We start from the raw sequence: 20,109 nt of genomic DNA, 5'->3' as shown, positions 1-20,109 counted from the left end.
TTTTCTACAAAGGAGAAAGATGTCAGTAACATTATTGCTAGTTTCCCTCACTAATCTCTCGCTCTCACCTCTAAGTTATTCTGTAGCCTACTTCTTTCAAATATCCAGATTCATATAATGCCACTTTCCTGTATTAGATAGAACACAGTAGCTTCAACTAATTACTGCATGGGGTTCATTTGTTTATTATTTCAGTAGAAACGTTTATGATGTACCAATGATTTGCAAGGTACTGTGACCTGGGAAAGATAAATAACACATAACTGACTTGGAGCTTAATCATGTCGCTCCCTTATAGACCTCATATTCTAGAGGAAGCCAAAGGTATTAACCAACCAATTATAAACCACACAGTCTGTCATAAAGGTTCTTAAGGAATATAGAGTAGTACGTGGTAAATAACAAGGAGGAGGCTGCTGTCTTCCACCGTAGTTCCTAAATTCCCCGAAGATATTTGTAATATTTTGTCTATACTTGCATACATTTGGTGGGGGTGGGAAAGGAAGCTTACAGGCTCAAACAGGTCTGTGACCTAAAAGTTCAAGAACCACCCCAACCTTCAAGTCCATTTGGGTTCTACTGACATACAAACTTCCCTGTGAGAAGGCAGCAACCATGGGTAAAGCTATCAGTGGTCTAATCCACTGAGAAAGACCCCACCTTTATGCTTACGGATCAAAAGTGATTCATCTTCTGACTTAATGTGAGAAAAGATAACATGGTTATTTTCTAAAACCCGGAAAGGTATTTAAAAAAAAAAAAAAGGTGGAGGTTTTATTCCTCGATCGCTAGGGACTGCCAAGCACGTGCCCAGGTTGGGCGTGCGAGAGGACGCACGCAGCCCCGCGGGCACCTTCCTGCCCGGAGGGAATTGGCTGAAGCGAGTTCCGACTTTTAGATTCAGCCTAGAGCAGGCAGCAAATGCTTTGCGAGTCCTGGCCGGGTTTTCAGGCATTAAGACGGAAGTAACCGCGAGCCGGAAGTCCCAGGGCCTTCACTGGGAAAGCAGCGGGGGGTGAGGGGGAGGAGGAAGGCTCAGGGTAGGAATGGCGGCTCAAATTCCAATTGTGGCCACCACTGCCAGTCCGGGGGTAGCCCGGAACAGCAAGAAGAGGCCAGCCAGTCCTTCCCACAACGGCAGCAGCACTGGGGGATACGGCGCTGGCAAGAAGAAAAAAGCCTCCGCCTCTAGCTTCGCACAGGTACGCTGTAGTTTGGCTAGCCCGCGCGCGCCCGTAGGCCGCTTGGGGAGGGGTGGGCGGGGCGTGCCGGGGAGGGGCGGGGCGGGGCGGGACGTGAGCGCAGCGTCGTCCGTGCGGAGCGGAGTGTGGGTGCGTTAGCTGGGCAGAGCGAGTCAGGGCGCATGCGCCGGTCTTTGTGGCTTACCTTTTTCGTAGTTTAGTCCCTGGTGCAAATGAAACATTATTTCCATTAGTTTGGACACGTGGGAGTTCCGTAAAGAACCTGTCGCCTTGCACTGCCCTTGAGAAGAGCCGGAGACGGGGGAGGTTGTTGCTATGTTAGTGTGAGGCCCGACTCTCCTTCAAGGTGGCGTTTATCAGGACTTTCCTTTCTGTGAGCTTCAGTCAAGTAGACGTTATGAAGGCTCACCTTCGTCCATTCGACATTTACCGAGTGTCTGTGAGGTGCGGAGCGCCCCGAAGTCCTACAAGGAGGAATACTAAGATGTATTGATACGGGTGGTTTCCCTCATCCTCAGAAAAGTGCCTTTTTCATCCTCAGTTTTCCCATCCCAAAGGTGTTTGGAGTTACCTGCGGGGCTGTTTCAAGGATTCAATGAGCTCACGATCACAAAGCGCCAAGCACAGCGCCTCTGGACAAAATTCCCGCAAAGGGCTTTCAGCAGAGGAGCGACTTGGTTAGCTGTCTGTCTTGACTTCTTCATTTTATTTAAAGCAATAAGAGGGCAGAGATGGAGCGTGTTACTTTGTCCATTGCAGCACGTGGTGTGGCATCGTTCACCCAGAATGATGTTCTAGCGATGTTCACTGCCTGTTTCTTCCATTGGTAATTATCAGTGCTCCCCCTTTTTAAAAACACTTTATTAAGGTATGATTTTTCATACAGTGAAGTTCACCAACGACTACAGAGCAATGACTTTTTACATTTGGCCACCACCCAGGTCAAGATGGCATTATAAAGAGCCTCAGAAAATAATCTGGTGACTCTTTCCAGGCATTACTGTCTCCCTATTCTAACATTTCTCACCAGAGACAGCGTTTTTGAACAGAATGTAAATGGAATCATACAGAACATATTCATTCGTGTGTGTTTGGGTTTCTCTGTGAAACAATGTTTTTGAGATTCATTCATTCATTCATGTTACCACCTGTGTCAGTATATCTGGTACATGGTGTAAATATACCACGACTATGGACATTTGAGTTGCTGACCGTTTGTAACCTCCTCGGAACATTCCTTTACAAGTCTGTGTAGGTACAGGCTTTCACTTCTCTTGGGTAGATGGGTAGAAGTGGAATCGCCAGATCATACAGTAGACCTGTCCTTAACACAGTTAGACATTTTTAAACATTATTTCCCAAAGTAGTTGGGCTATTGTGCATTCCCTCCAGCAAAGTTTGAGAGTTCCAGTTGCTCTACATCCTCCACAACACTTGGCATAGTCCCCCTCTCATTTTAGCCATTTTGATTGCTATCTCATTTTGGTTTTATTTTTTGTTTCTCTGATTACTGATTACTAAATGATATCAGTCGCCTTTTCATATGCTTATTGACCATTCCAATATCTTTTATGAAGTGCCTGATTTTTTCTAATTGGGTTGTTTTTAAAAAAATTATTGATACAAACTTGATTCAACTGTTCATCCTGACCAGTGTGGCTCAGTTGGTTGGGCATCAGCCTGCAAAGCAAAAGGTCACTGGTTCAGTTCCCAGTCGGGCCACACACCTGGGTTGTGGGTTCAGTCCCCAGTCAGGGCGCATATGGGGCGGGGGGGCAACCTATTGATGTTTCTCTCTCACATCGATGTTTCTCTCCCCCATTCTCACCCTCTCTTCCCCTCTAAATAAAATCTTTAAAAAGTATTCAGTTCTTTATATACTCTTGATTGGAGTCCTTTGCCGTATACATGCATTGCAAGTATTTTCTCCCAGTATGTACATGATGCACTAAGGTGAAAGAAGTCATGATAAATAATAAAAATTAATACTTATTGGGCATTTACTACATGCCAGGCACTGTTCCAAGCTCTTTGTAACTACCACCTCATTTAATCCTCAGCACAACCCTCTGTGGATTGTTACTCTACAGGTAAAAAACTAGAGCATAGATAGGTTAAGTAACTTTCCAAAGCTCACACAGCTACCAAGTGGTAGAGTCAGAATTGGAACCCAGGCAGACTGTCCAGAGTCCACATACTTTTTTCTTGCCGCCTCTCTTGATATCATTCATCACTCTCTACCTTAGAAGATATAATTAGAGCTCTGGTATAACCAAGTCTGTGTGCAGGGAAATCCTTTTGGGGGGAATTTTGTGAGATCAGCACAGGGCATTCTAGACTTTCCAAATGCCTATTCAAGTTGATAAAATCTACAGAGACATCTAATTGACCTACATACTGAATGTCACGTAATAGACTGGTTTGTGGTGGTTAAGCAGCTAACAAAGCATCTAAATGAGATGAGAGGCGGCCGTGCTTTAGAACGTTAACGTAGAGTGCCGATGATGGCGGACTCCTCTGTAATTGGAGGCAGCGAGAGAATGCTGGACTGTTTTGATTTATTCATAAAAAAAATCATTCTATCCCAACTTTTAAGAAAAATCATGATAATGTCAAATTTTAGAAGTTCCTTTTTTTCTACTTTTATTTAAAAAAATTTTTATTTTTGATTTTAGAGAGAGGGGAAGGGTGGGAGGAGGGCAAGAAACGCCAATGTGAGAGAGAAACATCTGATTGGTCGCCTTCCATAAGCGCCCCAGGGGACTGACCCTGCAACCCAGGCATGTGCCCTGACCAGGAATCTGGCTGGCAACCTTTCAGTTCTTGGGATGATGCCCAACCAAGTGAGCCACACCGGCTGGGGCTTTTTTTCTATTTTTAAAATGGTCATAAAAAGTCACCCAATTTTCTTCCCCAGCAACTATAATAATTTGTGTTTTCTATGTATAAATGTAGTCTTTCATCACTGTATTTGGCGTGTATCCTGCTTTTCACTTAGCATTATTTCGTGAACCTGTCTCTGCTGATGGACTGCACTTATTTAATTGATGTTATTAAATATTTAGGTTGCATCTCACAGTTTTGCTGTTTTAAGTGACCCTACACTAACCTTGTAGTTTTAGACTAGGGTCAACTATTTGAATCTAGCATGCTATTAGATAGATATAAGTGGACATTTATTTTTTTCAGTGATGAGAGAAATGACATTTGTTTCTTTTCTTGACAACCACAGACAGAATGCCCAAGTTATCCTTAAGTCCGAGTCAGTCATGTAGTCATGCGGCCTGGAGAGATGACGCCATTTGTTTGGGCCCCACAGTTGGGTGCAGCTGAGGTCTCACTGGCTTGTCTCAGTTCAGGGCAGACCTGCACCTCCTTCTTTGACAGCAGGCCAGGCTTCTCTTCCCGAGGACTTACATCAGCTCCTTTGGTGCTAGGTGTTCCCTCTTTCCTCTTTGTGGGGTGTTCATGTCTCGGGGCAGGACAGCTCATCTCATAAAGTCTCTCAGCGTTATAGTGGTTTAGTAGTGGGAAACTGTACATCATATTAAATTTTATTTTATTGCATCCTCGCCTCACAGACTTGATCCTCCCTCTGACTGCAGGTCTGTCCCTCTCCTCCCATCTCTAATAGACACAGGAGTCTCAGCGCGCTGGAGGAAAGCCCAGGGGGAGGGAAGAATCAGGGCGCAGCAGCATGAGGGCGGAGTCAAAGAGGAAAGAAAAGAGGGAAGCCCAGTTCTGGGCCCGCATGGGGTCTTCTTTTGGAACCTGTTCAGAGAGGCCCTCACTGTTTCAGAGGCAGGATGCAGCCCTGGAATAATGCAGCTAGTTCGCCTCAGGATGGTTTCCTTTCTCTTCCCCTTCTCAGCTGACAAGGGACAAGAAGAGGATGGAGTGGTCAAATGAGGCAGGGCGGGGCCGGGGGTGGGGGGTGTGGAGTGCGTGGTGTGGTTGGTTTTGAAAATCAGTGCATGAGCGCATCCCCTTCATTCCCTTTCTGACTCTTCTCAGGCGTGCTACTCGGAATGGTGATGCTAACTTCTAGCCCTCTTTTCCCACCACCTTCCCCTTCCTCTCAGCAGATGCATTTCTCTCCTGGCAGAGCTCCCAGACCTTCTAACCCATGTGGACTTGCTGCGGTCCCTAATTTTCTTAGTGGCCTCTGGGGCAGCACTACCTGCCTGGGTCTCCATGAGACATTTTTGCCTGTTGGTGTTCTCCTAGGTCTCCCCAGGCCTGGGAACAGCCTATGTCAAAAAAAAAATGCCCTGTATTCCTTCCCAGGATTTTGCGTTGGCTTTGATCTTACCCAGTAGGATTCAGGGAAGAGGCCTGAACAGACAGGGGGTAATGTCACCTTTCAGCAATTCTGGGGAAGGAGAGAGAGAGCTAACACCACTGCTTGAAGATGGCCGCGCTGTGAGCGGGGCGTGTTCTATGGATGGTTCTGTAATCACTACGGGAGGCCTTGGGGCTGGTTCTTCAATTCCCTTTGGTATCTCCTTTTTGCTTTTGTAGTGGTTCCATTTCCTTATTTTCTCCCAGAAAGAAACAACATTATATAAGTTATGAAAAACTCAATATATTAAGTTGAAACTTAAAGTGTATCTGGCCCCAGGAAGCCTCTTTTACATTCTGCCTGTTTTCCTGAGTTGTCCCTAGTTGTCATGGTTTTTCTGCCCTGATGGGATGCTCACTGCATAGTTCTTAGAGTTGTTTTTCTCTCTCTTGCTTAATCGAGGCTGCCCTATAGGCACAGTCTGCTGGCAGCCCATGTCCATCAGCCCTTCCTCGATGATAATCTCGTGGTGCACCATTAATACATTGTGAGATTCCTCAGGGGACTGGCCCTTTGCCTTCCTATAACGCCAGCAGTGACCTGCTCACCTCATGCACCTTTCAGCCAGCGGGCCAAGCTTCCTCCTTCTCCCCTGGACTGCCACCTCTGGAAAGAGCAGGTGACTTGACTGTCACTCTTTTGGACCTGCATGCCAGTTATGGCTTCCTCCTCAGGTTCTGTGGACTCCCTGGCTCATTCACTGTTAGGTTAGCCTTTGAAAACAGGTAATCAAATTGTTTTTCGAAGTGACTGTGCCCTTTTACATTTTCACAAGTAATGTATGAAGGTTCTAGTTTCTCCACATCCTCTCTAACATGTCATTGTTTTTTATTATAACCAACATAGTGGGTGTGAAATAATATCTCTCATGGTTTTAATTTTTTTTTATCCTCACCCAAGGACCCTTTTTCATTGCTTTTAGAGAAAGAGAAGACTGGGGGAGGGAAGGGAAGATGGGGAAGAGAGAGAGATAGACAGAAAGAGAGACATTGATGTGAGATAGAAACATTGACTGGTTGCCTCCCGTGTGTACCCTGACCAGGGATCGAACCTGCAGCCTAGGCATGTGTCCTGACTGGGGATTGAACCCGCAATCTTTCAGTTTATGGGACAACACTCCAACCAACTGAGCCCCACTGGCCAGGACTCTCTTACTGTTTTGATTTACATTTCCCTGGTTACATTTTGCTCAGAGGATGTTGAGCATCTGTTTATGCGGTTACTGGTCATTTGTATATCTTCTTTGAGGAAGGGTTTATTGAAATCTTTGCCCTTTCTAAAATGGAATTATTTGTCTTTTTTCATTGAGTCATAAGAGGTCTTTATAAATTCTGGATTATCATTATTTAATTTGTTGCTCAAATGTCTAGATTTGGCTAGTAGCCACTCTTCAAACTGGCTCCTGTATCCTTTAAAATACTTCCATCATGTTTTGAGTGCTGTCATGCACTGAATTTTGTCCCCCAAGATTCATATGTGGTAGTCCTGACGCTCAGTATACCTCAGAACGTTACTGTGTTAAAGATGGGACCATTGAAGAGTAATTAAGGCTCAATGAAGTTATAAGGGTGGGTCCCAAATCCAATATGACCAATATCCTTAGAAGAACAGGGAGAGACACCGGGGAGGCACGTGTGCAGAGGAAGAGTCATGCAGGACAGTGCGAGGATGGCCATCCACAAGTTAAGGAGAGAGGCCTGAGGAGAAATCAACCCTGCTGGCACCTTGATCTTGGACTTCTAGTCTCCGGAATGGAGAGAAGATACATTTCTGTTGTTCAAACCACCTATTCTGCGATGTTTTGTTACGGTGGCCCTGGCAAACTGGTGTAATAGCTTTCTTAAACATTCTGGCACCTCCAGGCTCATCTTGTCCTTTCCTGAGCTGTCCCCGGAATCAGCCATTTCTTCAAGGGTCATTAGTTCTTGAAAAATAATATGGAGAACCCAGGATATGAACAATGGTGTGCCTATTGTTCATTGTTTCCAGCTCTCTCAGATCTAAGTCAAAAACTGTGAGTGCATATTGATAACCTCTGATTTTAATCCACTAGTGCGATCCGCTAGCCTTCCCTCATTCCTTACTGCATCATCTGAGAATGCATATAAAGTAGTATACTCCTGTGAGAAACAAACCTAGCGATCATTTATGGTTCTTTTTGCCTGCACCTGAGGTTATATTGTCAGAATACTGTGTTCAAAGTCACTAAAGCTATTTCTCCCTTCCTTTCAGTGTGGTGGTTGTTCATTCCAAATATAATTAGGTTAATTTGGTTTTGTTTGTATTCTATTTTCTCTATCTGCTGCCCCATCCTTGTTCATTTTATTATTATTATTTTTTAGTATATGAAACTTTAATATGACTCAAAAGGCCAAAACTCTACAAAAAGCTATACTCAGAGATGTTACTCCTCTCTCTTCCCTTCCCATCTTCCTGTCCTTTCCATGCTGTTCCCTGAGCCCTGTAGGTGACCCAGTCCACTCGTTTCTGAAGTACCCTTCCATGTTTCTTTGTGCTTGGCCACTGCATCCCGCCCAGAGACGATTCCTTACAATAAACTCCCGAGCATATACATCTTAAATACAGATGCTGTCCAGAGCTCCGGTCAGTCATCCAGGCAGCGATGGTTTGGTATGGCGCCGGGTGAGGCGCAGGGGACAGAAGAGCGAGCCACAGAGGAAGCACAGTGCTTTGACTCCTCTGACTCCACCCCTTCCCTCGTCTGCTCCTCTCTCTCCTTCGCCCCTGCTTCTGCTCTGTTGTTCCCCACCTGTTTCAAAAGCTGCTGTGTTTTCGCTGACTAAGACATACATACAGACTATCAATCATATATCTAGCTTAATAACATTGCCAACTGGCTACACAGGTAACGTCGGTTAATGATTAAATGTAATGAGAAAATTAAACCTTCCTCATTAAGTTGTGTTTCCCAGGACACATGCTCCCAGCAGAAATGCTCTGCGTGTGAGGCGAAAGCCTAAGTGCCATAAAAGTAACTTATGTACAAAATGCTAAATCTAATCTTTGTATAAAATGAAATCTGACTAATCCTTAAGAAAATAATTTTGGTGAAGCATAGATAAACATAGAAAAGTTGGAAACTGTGCTGTATAGAAAATGACAATGGATTTTGTACCAGAAAACACAAAATACAGGAAGGAGGGAGAGCAAGAAGCAAGGCCGGAGAGGAGGCCAGAATTTGTTCCCAGTCCCTAGCGCAGTGGGAACCCCTGAGCACTTGTCAGTAGGGGAGTGACGCCAAGCTTGCATTTGAGGTGTGTCACTGACTGTGCCCTAGAGAATAGAGTGGGCAAGAGGTGCACTACACAGTCACTCCTCTGAAGCATACAGCTGAGGAAGGGTCCGATGAGGTCAAAGAACTGTGGAAGGAAGGGATGGGGAGAGAGGCGGGGTGGAGGGTAGGAATGGGAGTGAGACATCATTGTGGCTACAGGTGGTAGGAAAAGGATAAGAAATTGGAGGCCTCTTAGTTCTTAGTGAGGTGACATTTGAGCTGGGCCCTAGAGGGGAGAAAAGTTAAGAAGGACCATGAATGGGGGTAGGATGAGTGAGGGGCGGTCCAGACAGAAGGGGCGGTGTGAACAGAGAAGGAGCACAGGCCCAAACTGCTGGGCTGGAGCTCAGCCCCATGAGGAGACGCTGGAGAGGAGCGTGGGCAGGTGTTTGAGAAGACACTGTTAGAGAACCATGGCAGCAGAGTGAGTGGTCCTAGTCTCCCCGACTCCCCTTCCTCCCGCGTGGATGCCACTGCAGGGAGGTGGGGGAGGAGGGGGCGGTGAGGGGAAGTATGTATTTATACAATTAGAACTCTTTTACATTGCTGCTGGGGATGTAAGCGTGCAGCCATTCAGGAAAATGATTTGGCAGTGTCTTACAAAGCTCAACACATGTACTTACCCTATAGCCCAACCACTCCACTCCTAGTTATTTAACCAGGGGAAGTGAAAACACGTGTCCACACAAAGGCTTATGCAGATATTTCACAGCAGCTTTATTTATAGTAGCTGAAGGCAGAGAGTGACCTAGTTTTATCAGCAGGAAACTAATTGTGGTACTTCCACATGGTAGAATACTGCTCTGCTGAGTGGCGTACAGACTCGGTGGAACAAGCTGCTGACCCATACAGGAGCACGGATAGGTCTCAGAAACATCATGCTGAGCTGAAGAAGCCAGGCACAGCCACAGTACGTGCCGTCAGACTCCTCCCATGAAGCTCTAGAACGGGCAAAAGTCCTGTGGTAGGAATCAGATCAGTGGTTGCTCCTGAGGGTGGAAGGTATTGACTAGGAAGGGACATGCGGGAACTTTCTGGGGTGATGAAATGTTCGATATGTCCATGAGGGCATAGGTTACAGCAGTGTGAACCGTTGGCAAAACTCACGCCACCTATGCTTAAGATCTATGCACCTCGCTGTATGTAAGTTATGTACCAAAAAACAGTTTACTTCAATCTGGGAAGATTGGAAATTACATTACAAATCAGAAGTGATTTCTTGCTTTGTCTTGCTTTTTCTTTATGAATCTTAGCTTAAATGTTTTTTTTGTTGTTGTTTTAAAGCACATTAGCTTGGGTGTCAGGGCACTCTGGCACAGCCAGCTGACTGTCTAGCCTCCTCTCCCTCTATCCTCCTCCCTTAGAATGCCCACATCCTGTTGGCCCCTAAGCATACCAGCTCTAGCCTGGGCTCTGGCTGACGAGACCCTTAAAGGGGCTGCACCTTTTTTGTCTTAATGTTTCAAGACATAGTTTGACAAGATCAGCAGCAGCAGCAGTAGGCACCGTGTGGTGCATTGAGAGCCTCAGTTTCTTGTGTGTAGGGGGGATAACTTTGTAGTGGTCATCAGAGGTAAATGAGCCAGCTTGGGTAGGACACCCATCTCTGTGCTCGGCACATACGGGGGCCGGAAAGCACGGCAGCTGGGGTCCTGGTTGTCTCTCCCATGGCTTCTGCACAGCCAGGGCCGAGGCCAGTCTAACATGCCTTCCTCTGGTGAGGGCCACCTGCCAGGCTCTGGCACACTCTTCCCTTGCATGTCCTGTGGTACCGTCTTATGTCTTGTTGAGAGCTGAGTTAGGGAACTCAGCTAAAAGGTACTGACCTCCTATCATTATTACTGTGTTTTCAGGGTATCAACGTGGAAGCCATGAGTGAGAATAAAATGGTACCCTCTGATTTTAGCACAGGACCTATGGAAAAAACTTCCAAACCATTGCCATTCAAGGATCCCAACTTTGTGGTAAGCATCTAAGGTATTTGATTAATTGAAAGACAAATAACCAAACCTTGGCTTCTGATCATGCTGGGCCTGCAGCCCAGGTGGCACTGGTGCCGCTTCTCCATCCATCAATCCAGGTTGCCATGTTCTCTGTCATGGGCTTTGTGGGAGGAGTGGGGGCCGGCGAAGAGCCCTTCCTTTAAGTAAATGTAGGCTCTTGCACTGTAGAGTAGAAACAGGCGACTTGTCCTTTCGTTCTCGAGGGACATGATAAATTACAGTGATTCAGATTACACCATTAAAAGTTTACTTTTTAATTAATTAGTCTTGAAAATACAGTATTGCCTGTGCCTGCAACAGATTTTGCTATTCTTTTCCATTTTACTTTGTCATCCTCATAGGACAAAAAGAAAAAAAAAATTCCAGAAGGCTCGCCATGCCATGGTGGAAGCATACTTGGGTTTTCCAGGGTCACCAGTAATTTACAAGGCAGAGACTTGCCCTCAGAAGAGAGCTGAGATGTGGTCTAAATGAGTTTAAATCTCACTTTGTAGTAAGTTTATTTTAAAGTAATGGGAAATTCATGAGTGAATTCCATAAAGTTAGTCCCAATAAAGGATGTGATTTTCTGTGTACATGTAAAAAAAAAAATGACCTTTTATTTCTACTCCATCACCAACCAACTCATGGATTTTGACAACTCAAAAGCATTGGTTTTTTTATAAGTAAAATGAAAGTGTACAGTATAACACTTTTTTTTTAAAGGCTTAGGGGTACAAATGATTGCTGACAGAATGGAGGATATGTTACAGTTATTAACAAGCATAAATGTCAGATTCTGAAATGGTACTTTCCATTGATTTTTGTTTCTTCCTATCCACGCTTCTAATTCAAGCACTCTGGCCATGGTGGTGCAGTAGCTGGCAAGAAGAATAGAACCTGGAAGAACCTGAAACAAATTCTCGCTTCCGAAAGGGCATTGCCGTGGCAACTGAACGATCCTAACTGTGAGCTGCTTAGTGTCTTCTATGGGTTTATAATGTTTAGACTGGGAAGTTTCTTACAACAAACCTAGATTATTACGTCTGCATTAAAGTAGGAAAGAATTTTTAGCTTAGGAATTTTACAGTGGCATCAATACAGGGAGATTAAGTGTATATTTCCTCTTAACTGTATCGGTATTGAATCTGTTTGTGTTCTCATGGATGTGTGTTTTTTAGTGTCACTGTTAATGTCAATCAGGAGAAATAAGTCCTGATATAGTAATACTGGTGTTTCTGTTTGACATACTTCTTATTCAGAAGTCTACTCTTAAACCTTGTTTGCAAGAACGAGGTTGCCCCAGATTTAGGAGGTTTTCTGACAACCAGCTTAAAGGCCAGCTCTGTTTTACTCTCTGAGCCGGTGTTTTTCAGAATAAATGCTTTATGCTGCAGTGTTTCCAAATCTCTGTAAAGCTCTGTTATGTGTTCTGTTGAGCCTCATTGGAAAGTACAGGTAAGTTTCCTTCAGCGCATGTCCCTCTGCACATCTTTGATGGCAGTGACTCAGATGGATGACAAGTGAGCTAGTCAGTTGTCCGGGTGTGGACATTCCAGTGTCCGGATGCTGAGATCCAAGCGGTGGGTTGTCTGGCATCTCATCACATCAGCCCACGTCGCCCGAGACGGTGAAAACGGCCTGTGGGCAGAGGAGCTTTCCGGGGTTCTGCCGGAGTAGAGGGTCCCTGGGGACAGGGCAGAGATAGTCAGAGCCTGCCCTTGGCCTGTGGCACACTGCATTATTCCCCCCGGAGAGTTCTGTGAGTACTTCATCACAGAGTAAAAATTTCAGAAATGTTATCAAACAGTGTTTTTTCATATTTTTAATATATTTTTATTGTTCAAACAGTATTTTAGATAAAAAGGGAAGGGCCTGGCTGGTGTGGCTCAGTAGATTGAGCACCAGCCTCCAAACCAAAGGGTCACCAGTTTGATTCCCAATCAGGGCACTATCTGTGTTGCTGTCAAGGACCCCAGGTGGGGCGTGCAAGAGCCAACACACACATTGATGTTTCTCTCCTTCTCTTTCTCCCTCCCTTCCCCTCTCTAAAAATAAATAAATAAATAAAATCTTTTTTTAAAAAAGGGAAGGGAAGGGATCTTAATGTTTTAAAGCCAGTTTAGTTATCTTCTTTTTTTTTTTCAGACTTCAGTATTGATGCTCCTCCATCCTTCAAACCAGCTAAGAAGTATTCTGATGTTTCAGGTCTTCTTGTGAGTATAATTATATCTCTGTCTTTTCACACGGAATTGGAAGGAAGATTTCACAATACTGTCTACCTAGACAGTGTTGAGTATTGACTGCCACCTGCCCTGCCTGGAGCCGGTATACTTTGCAGAGGTCATGGGTTTGTGCTTAAGTGTCCCATATTTATTTTAGAGTGGCTGTGCCCTGGGGCATGGTGTGGGCAGCCTGGAGAGAACATTGTAGCAGAAAGGAGGAGACCCAAGTTTCACTTCCCCTTCCTGTGCTTATATGAAAGATGTTTCATATATATCATGTTAACTACATGAAAAAAAAGTATTATTTTTTTACTGCTCAAGTTTTAACAAACTTCTGCATTTTAGAGATGATTGTACTCTTTAAAAAACAATTAAACTTGCCCTGGCTGATGTGGCTCAGTAGATTGAGTGCCAATCTGGGAACCGAAGGGTCACCTGTTTGATTCCCAGTCAGGGCACATGCCTGGGTTGCAGGCCAGGTCTCCAGTAGGGGGTGTGCGAGAGGCAACCGCGCATTGATGTTTCTCTCCCTCTTTCTCCCTCCCCTCCCCTCTGTCTAAAAATAAAATAAATAAAATCGTTAAAAAATTTTTAAAAAGCCCTTACACTTCTCTAAAGAGGCACTATAGTCAACATAGTGATTTTCAAACATGTTTTTAAACACCAGAACCCCTTTTCCAAATGAAGTCTTTTACAGAATCCCCTGGAGCCCACCCCTCACTGTGGTCCTGTGTGGATCTGGTCCTCTGCCCTTCTCCCCACTGCGGTCCCTACCGCAGTGACCTCTAAAGTGCTTCTGGGGAACCCAGGTTGAAAACCAGCAGCGTAGTTGGATGAGTGGGACTCAGGCAAGTCGCTGAACCTCAGGAACCTCAGGGAGCCTCATTTCCTTCTTTTCAGAATGTAGATGAAAGGTGGAACTTTCGGCTCACCTCTTCATCCTTTTCATCACTATTCAATTTGGAAGAGGCGCGCTTTTTTTCATAACTGTAGAAATGAGTCACTTCACTTTTAAAAATTCATCCACCTCATTTAAATGCTTTACATTTTTATGAAAATGTATGACTGGAACTTTTGTAACAAACTGAGTAAAGGACACACATTTTACTTTGGGAAGGATTTGAGTTTTTATTATAATTTTGAAAATAACCTTAGTTATACTCTGAATTAGTCACATGTTTTAGCTTTTCTTCCAGAGAACCACACACTCCTTAGTGTGCTACAAACTTTTAAACATAGATCCTTAAGTACAATGACCCTAAAAAATGATAGAGTAGAAGCACTATAAAATGGCACATGTGTAAGTGTGTGCGTGTGGTGGGTCCTTTATGCATCCGTTCACAGCACGTATCCCCTCCTAAGGATCCCCTGATGGGACTTCACCTTGAGAGAAACATTGTAGCCTCCTGCTGTCTCATGTCTACTGCCTGAAAATAGTTGCCTCATACATTTGACCCTTTTTAATAGTTGTTTGTGGCAGAAGAGCTGGCTTGGCACCAGCTATTCTTTTTTGGCCCCAAGTGGAAATTTCTCCCTGTACCATTTTCTGCCAAGCTTGCAGAAGCCATGGTTTATGGCCAGACTTAGAGGGTGGTCGCTTAGGATGTGGCTTTATCCTCCCCGTTGTCAGGCAGCTCATCTGCTAGTGCAGTGGTTTCCGCACATTAGGAGGCATGAGAAGCATTGTGAGAAGCACTATTCCAGGCCCCTTTATGCCATTGGCAAGGGACTTGTCATGTTGTATAAAACCTAAAACTCTTGCCCCACTGCATGCAAGATTTTAAAAATTCTGAATATACAAAGAACTCCAAATCATTTAAAGACAAACCCATAGAAGAATTGGCTGAAAGGATGTAAATAGACAATTACAAGGAGGAGGTACACATGATCAATAAGTAGATGTTCAAGGTCACTGATAATTAGGAAAAAGACTCAGCAGGTGGGGAAGAAATGAAGACGTTTGATTATATACATTGTCGCCAACACAGAGAATTGGATATCCCTGTACGTTGCTGTTTTGAGCCAGCATTTGTCTTCCAGACAGCTCCCTGGGGAACAGTGTACCCAAGGAGCTTCGTGCAGAAATGCTTATGGGAAAATGTATTAGCAAAATACTGGGGACAACGTAAAGGTCAGTCCCTGGGGCAGCAGGTGTTTTCATACTAGTCTGTGAGCTCGATGTTTACGTAACAACCTGGATTAACCTCCAAGGTATGTTGTTTACTGAAAGGTACAAAGGAGTGCAGGTAGCATGGTACCACCTAAGTAAAAATCAGCACGTACTTACGAAAAAATATAGGTTAATTTCTCTGGTGTGTTTATATGTGTGTGTAAGGACACACACACATACAAGGCCTGGGAGGGTGCCCACCTAGCGGTGGTTTCCTCGGGGGAAGGCAAAGGATGTTGGATGGTAGGTGGCGATAGAAAGGAACTTTAGCCACATTCGTAATGTTTTCCTTTTCTTTTCTTTTTTAGAGGAAAATATGTTCATCTGTTACTTGTATAAATTAAAGTCACATAATTAAAAAGTAAAGCCCAGCTCATGTTTACACTGACCCACCTTTCCCCCGCCAGCCAAGTGACGGATTGTATGTCCTGTGCAGGGGTACGGCGGGGAGGCATGAGGGTCACATCTGTGGTTAGCCCTGTGTCAAAGCTAGGGAAGGTACTGTGGCTGTGGGAGAGACGCGGAGCAGGGAACAGTGCCTCTCACCTGCCAGCGAGGAGGGCCTGAGAGCGGTTTGCTGCCTGCCCTCTGGGGAGGTGGCCTTTGTTTCCTTCGGGCTCCGGGGATGGAATCCGGAGGAGGGTCGGACTGTAGGAGTGCAGTTCTTCACTGGTTCAGCCCTGCGGTGTCACTTGGCATCCTCCCCTGTCTTCAGAATACTGGGTCAGGTCTGGCCTGTGCAAGTTCTTCTTGGTGACCTCTTTGTTAGTGCCACAGTATCTGTGTATTCCACATTATTTATTCAGCAGCCTTCTCGGCAGTGAGGTCTGAACTTGGGCGGGCTGGCTGGCTCAGCTCAGTTTGGCGGTAGGAGTGAGGCAGCCACGGGAATGGAGCCAGGCCCGGCTGGTTCATAGAGGGAGGCCGGATGATCAAAGCCAGATGCGCATGCCTGCGCCCCTGCTCGGAACTGCAGGGCAGCCTCCCCTGCCAGTCCGTTCATCTGACTGCCTCATGGCCAGGAGCCTCAGGAGGCACTTCTCCTGTTTTTCTACTTACGCCTGCCTCATATTACTGTCACAGGTTACAGAAAGGCAATATCTATCTAAATCAAGCCAAAGGATCAAAGTTTTATTTCTTATAGAGCTTTAATTAATCTTAATTTTTTAGAAATAGTCTCATTTTCCTGACAGGAAGCCATTAAATACCTAAGGAGATCCCCAGTGGCAGAACTGAAGACCGTTGTAGCTTATGAGAAACCTATGACTCAGTTCCCTTCAGCCTGCAGCTCCTTCAGCCCCTCCCTGGTTAAATCACCGCGTTGCAGTGGCTAGGTCCACAGAGAGGAGCACCGCTGGAGCAAACAAGCCCCACTTGAGTAATTGGATGTTATCTGTCTAGACTTTAATGGCATCTCTTATAACTTTTTTAAAGAAGCTCCAAATGACTCACCCACATGTCTCTGTTTCAAAATCTGTAGAAGCCACGCGCATGCTTTGAGATGTACGGTGAGTGACTCCGCTCTGGTGGAGTTGGATCCTCCGCAGACGGACCCTCCACTCTACACGTGGGGGAAACAGACCAAAAGAGAGCTTTGGTGTGTCAGTGAGAGACAAGTTCTCTCTTCTCGGATGGTCTAGTCATCCATTTGTTGGTTCATTCATGTATCATTTGCTGTACAAACACCGGCTAAAGGCCTACTGTGTGCTCTGCGTTGCACTAGGAGCCGGAATTCAGTAATAAGCACACCCCAGGGTTCCTACCTCAGGGAGCCTCCGAGCCTAGATCTAGTCAAAGAGTCATGGAGATAATAAACTTAAAAGCAACAGAGATAAGCATGCCACCCGAGACATATGTGGTGAGGTGAAAGTGGGGCCCTGACGTCCTGGTCCTGTCAGGGGGGCAGATAAGGCTTCCTTGATGACCAGCCTTTGGGGCAGAGTGCTGTAGGATGAACAGGTAATTACTGAGCATAGTGGGCCAGGGTGGGGGCCCCTTCCAAGGAAAGGGCAAGTGGGGCATGACAGGAGGGAGGGACTTAGAACCTTGGAAGTTGGAATGAGCGAATGAGGACATGTGGCTGAGGAAGAGCTGGCAGGGACTGAGGAGCCACGCTGAGGACTTGGGACTTTGTCCTGAGAACAGAAAAGAGCCATTGAGAGGTTGCATGAAGAAGGACATGAGCAGAATTGCAAGTTGCAAAGACGAATCCGGCTGCAGCAGTAGGATGCTGTCCCTTCCAGCAGAAGAGTGGGTGTGGGTGGCCCATCCAGCATTGCAGTGGAGCCCAGGGGGCTGTGGAAGTAGCGCAGGGAGGGGGTGGCAGATTGGGAGAGGAGTGCACTGGGAGTAGGTGGAGGGTAGCAGGGAAGGGTGGGTGTGCCAGCACGCATGGAGGTGGTGTGCCCTGTTTTGGGGACAGATCTGGAACATTCGTCTGAAGTGGGTGGGAGTTTGGAGGCAGGGATGATAATCATGAATGCAGTGTTGGACCTGTTGCTTGTAGCCCTTAAGGCACGAACCAGCAGAGTCCTAGTGTCTGATGTGGTTATTCCTTTTCCTCCCCCTGAAGTATTGCTCAAGTCTGGGGGGATTAACGCCTCTTCACCCAAGTGAGCAATTTAGTGCTCTTGGTGACAGAGTAAGACGTGATGAAGATACATTTCACTTTCAGTAAAATAGAAAAAAAATTAAACTTGAACTTAAAATACTCACTACCACCACCACCAACTCTGCCCTCTGTGCCTGTTTCCCACCCAGGCCAACTATACCGATCCACAAAGCAAGTTACGGTTCAGCAGCATTGAAGAGTTCGCCTACATTCGGAGGCTGCCATCCGATGTTGTCACTGGCTACCTGGCCCTGAGAAAGGCCACAAGCATCGTTCCCTGAGGCTTGAGAAGTGAAGATGAAGTAGAAAACGATTTCAGAGGCAGACTTTGGACTCCTAATTTTGTTTCATGGAAACATACTCATTCTGCTGTCAATCTGGAAATGTCAGTGCTGCGCTTTGGAAAGAATGTTTGGCTTTCATTTAAGGGTTTTTCTTCTATGTTTTTCCTCCAAGTGTGATATTTCCTGTTGAGTTAAATTATATTTCATTTGTTGCTTCAAGTAAAGTCATTTTACAAGAAAATATGAAATTGTGCTTTTAATTTAATCCAAGTGCATCCCCAAATTTTTGCTTCAAAGTTCTAAATTCTCTTATAACACATTTAAAGACTCTATAATAAATCTTGACTACAGAACTGGATTATTCCTGATCCCAGTGACTCCCTCTTTAGAGTACATTAGTCTTTCTCTTTGATCGGGATATTTGGAGGAGGTCCAGAATTGGAACTGGAGAAGAAGGGGCTGAGTAGCTCTCCCTGTCACACTGGGCCAGTCCTCGCCCTGTGCCTCAGCCTCTGAATCAGCCTCTTTTCCAGCCAACACAACCGAGAGAGACATACAAGGGGGTACTCAAAAAAAACCCAAACAAAAAAACCAAACCAGAGTTATCTTCTGGAGGGAGGGCCCCTCGTAGTAAGTACAGGCTTCCTTTGCTAGGTGAGTGTTCTAGGAACCCATCTGTACCAGTGTACCAGCTGGTATTGTTGTGAGAGGCTGCGTTTGGCTTCAGTGGCTTTTTTTTTGAAGACTGTCAGCACGTTTGCTCATTTTGTGATGGGTGATTTACAAGCACACCTGCCCACACTGCACTGAGGGTTCAGCAGTTTTTGACCAGAAACAAGCCCCCCATGCCCCACCCTCCCTGTTTACCTGATCTCACCCCAAACGACTTCATTTTCCCATGAAGAAAGTCCTCAAAGGGAAACATTTTGTCCATGTGGAAAAGGTGAAACAAAACGGCAGAGGCACTAAAAGGCATCAAAATCAATGAGTTCAAAAACAGTTTTGAGCAGTGGGGAAAAGTCTCATTAGGTGTATTGCATCAAATGGAGAGTACTTTGAAGGTGACTGAAGTGTCAACACATAAGAATTAATACATAATTTTTTATAAATCTGGGGGTTTTGCCCCCGCCCCCCTTGTATCTTTGTTCAGGCCACTAGTTTGTGGCATTTCGTTGTGGCAGCCCAAAGCTGACTGAAACCCATTTCTGGAAGTGTGGTTCCGAACACTAACTCCCCTTCTAAGAAAGGGCTTTTTTGTCCTGGCCCGGGGTGCAGCCCCTTCGGCTGAAGCCTGCTCAGAGCAGCATTGTTTGCTTCCAGGTCCTGAGAGAAAAGGAAGCACTCCTGGGCCAGAAGGGGAGTGAGGTGTGCCCTGAGCCTCTAGGGAGGACGTGGAACCAGACCTCGGGGCTTCTGGGTCAGAGTTGCCTCAATTTTGGCGGGCTTAGGCACCCAGTGCCGTTTATTTCTGAGGAAGAGCCCCCCCCTCCACCCGCACCCCTCTCAGGCTTAGAGAAAAGAAAAACAAAGCTGATAGTCAGCTGGGAGAGCAGCCAGCCGGACAGGTGGCAGCTGCCGAAACCTGGCTTCCTTTTTCCTTCGGCACAAGCAGCCTGTCATTCAGCACTTTGAGAGTGGGAGGGGTGCAGGGTGACTACTCCCTTCCCCTATGAAAAGGAAATGAGAGATGGGGAACCTTCCCTAAGTCCATGAGCACTGAAGCATCTGAGCCTCTGGTGCAGGGTTCTCAAACCTGAACAGCAGAATCACCCGAGGCCTTGTCTTAACACAGATTGAGCTCCCCCAACCCCTACAGAGAACCTGATCCAGCAGGTATGGCATGGGGCCAGGAATTTGCATTTCTAACAACTGATGCTGATGTTGCTGGTCCAGGGACCTCCTCACATTGAAACCCACTGCAGAAACTGAAGATCTCTGAAAGGCCAGAGGCTGCTTCTTGGGTTCCTCTGGCTTCTGCATTTCTAGCCCCCAATCAGG

At 45.8% G+C, this 20,109-nt stretch overlaps 1 protein-coding gene across 1 annotated transcript; it reads left to right on the top strand.

The window, feature by feature from the left end:
- Positions 1-892: 892 nt before the first annotated feature.
- On the top strand, positions 893-18,428 carry INO80C (INO80 complex subunit C). Its single transcript, XM_053913279.2, has 5 exons — positions 893-1,202; positions 10,693-10,803; positions 11,678-11,789; positions 12,970-13,037; positions 17,977-18,428. Exons 1-5 carry the CDS (start codon positions 1,047-1,049, stop codon positions 18,106-18,108), a joined length of 579 nt encoding a protein of 192 aa, XP_053769254.1. The 5' UTR covers positions 893-1,046; the 3' UTR covers positions 18,109-18,428.
- The last annotated feature ends 1,681 nt before the right edge of the window (positions 18,429-20,109 follow it).

This window comes from Desmodus rotundus, chromosome 10 (genome assembly GCF_022682495.2).
Source record: "Desmodus rotundus isolate HL8 chromosome 10, HLdesRot8A.1, whole genome shotgun sequence".
Classification (NCBI taxonomy): domain Eukaryota; kingdom Metazoa; phylum Chordata; class Mammalia; order Chiroptera; family Phyllostomidae; genus Desmodus; species Desmodus rotundus.
This window is presented reverse-complemented; position numbering and strand designations above follow the sequence as displayed.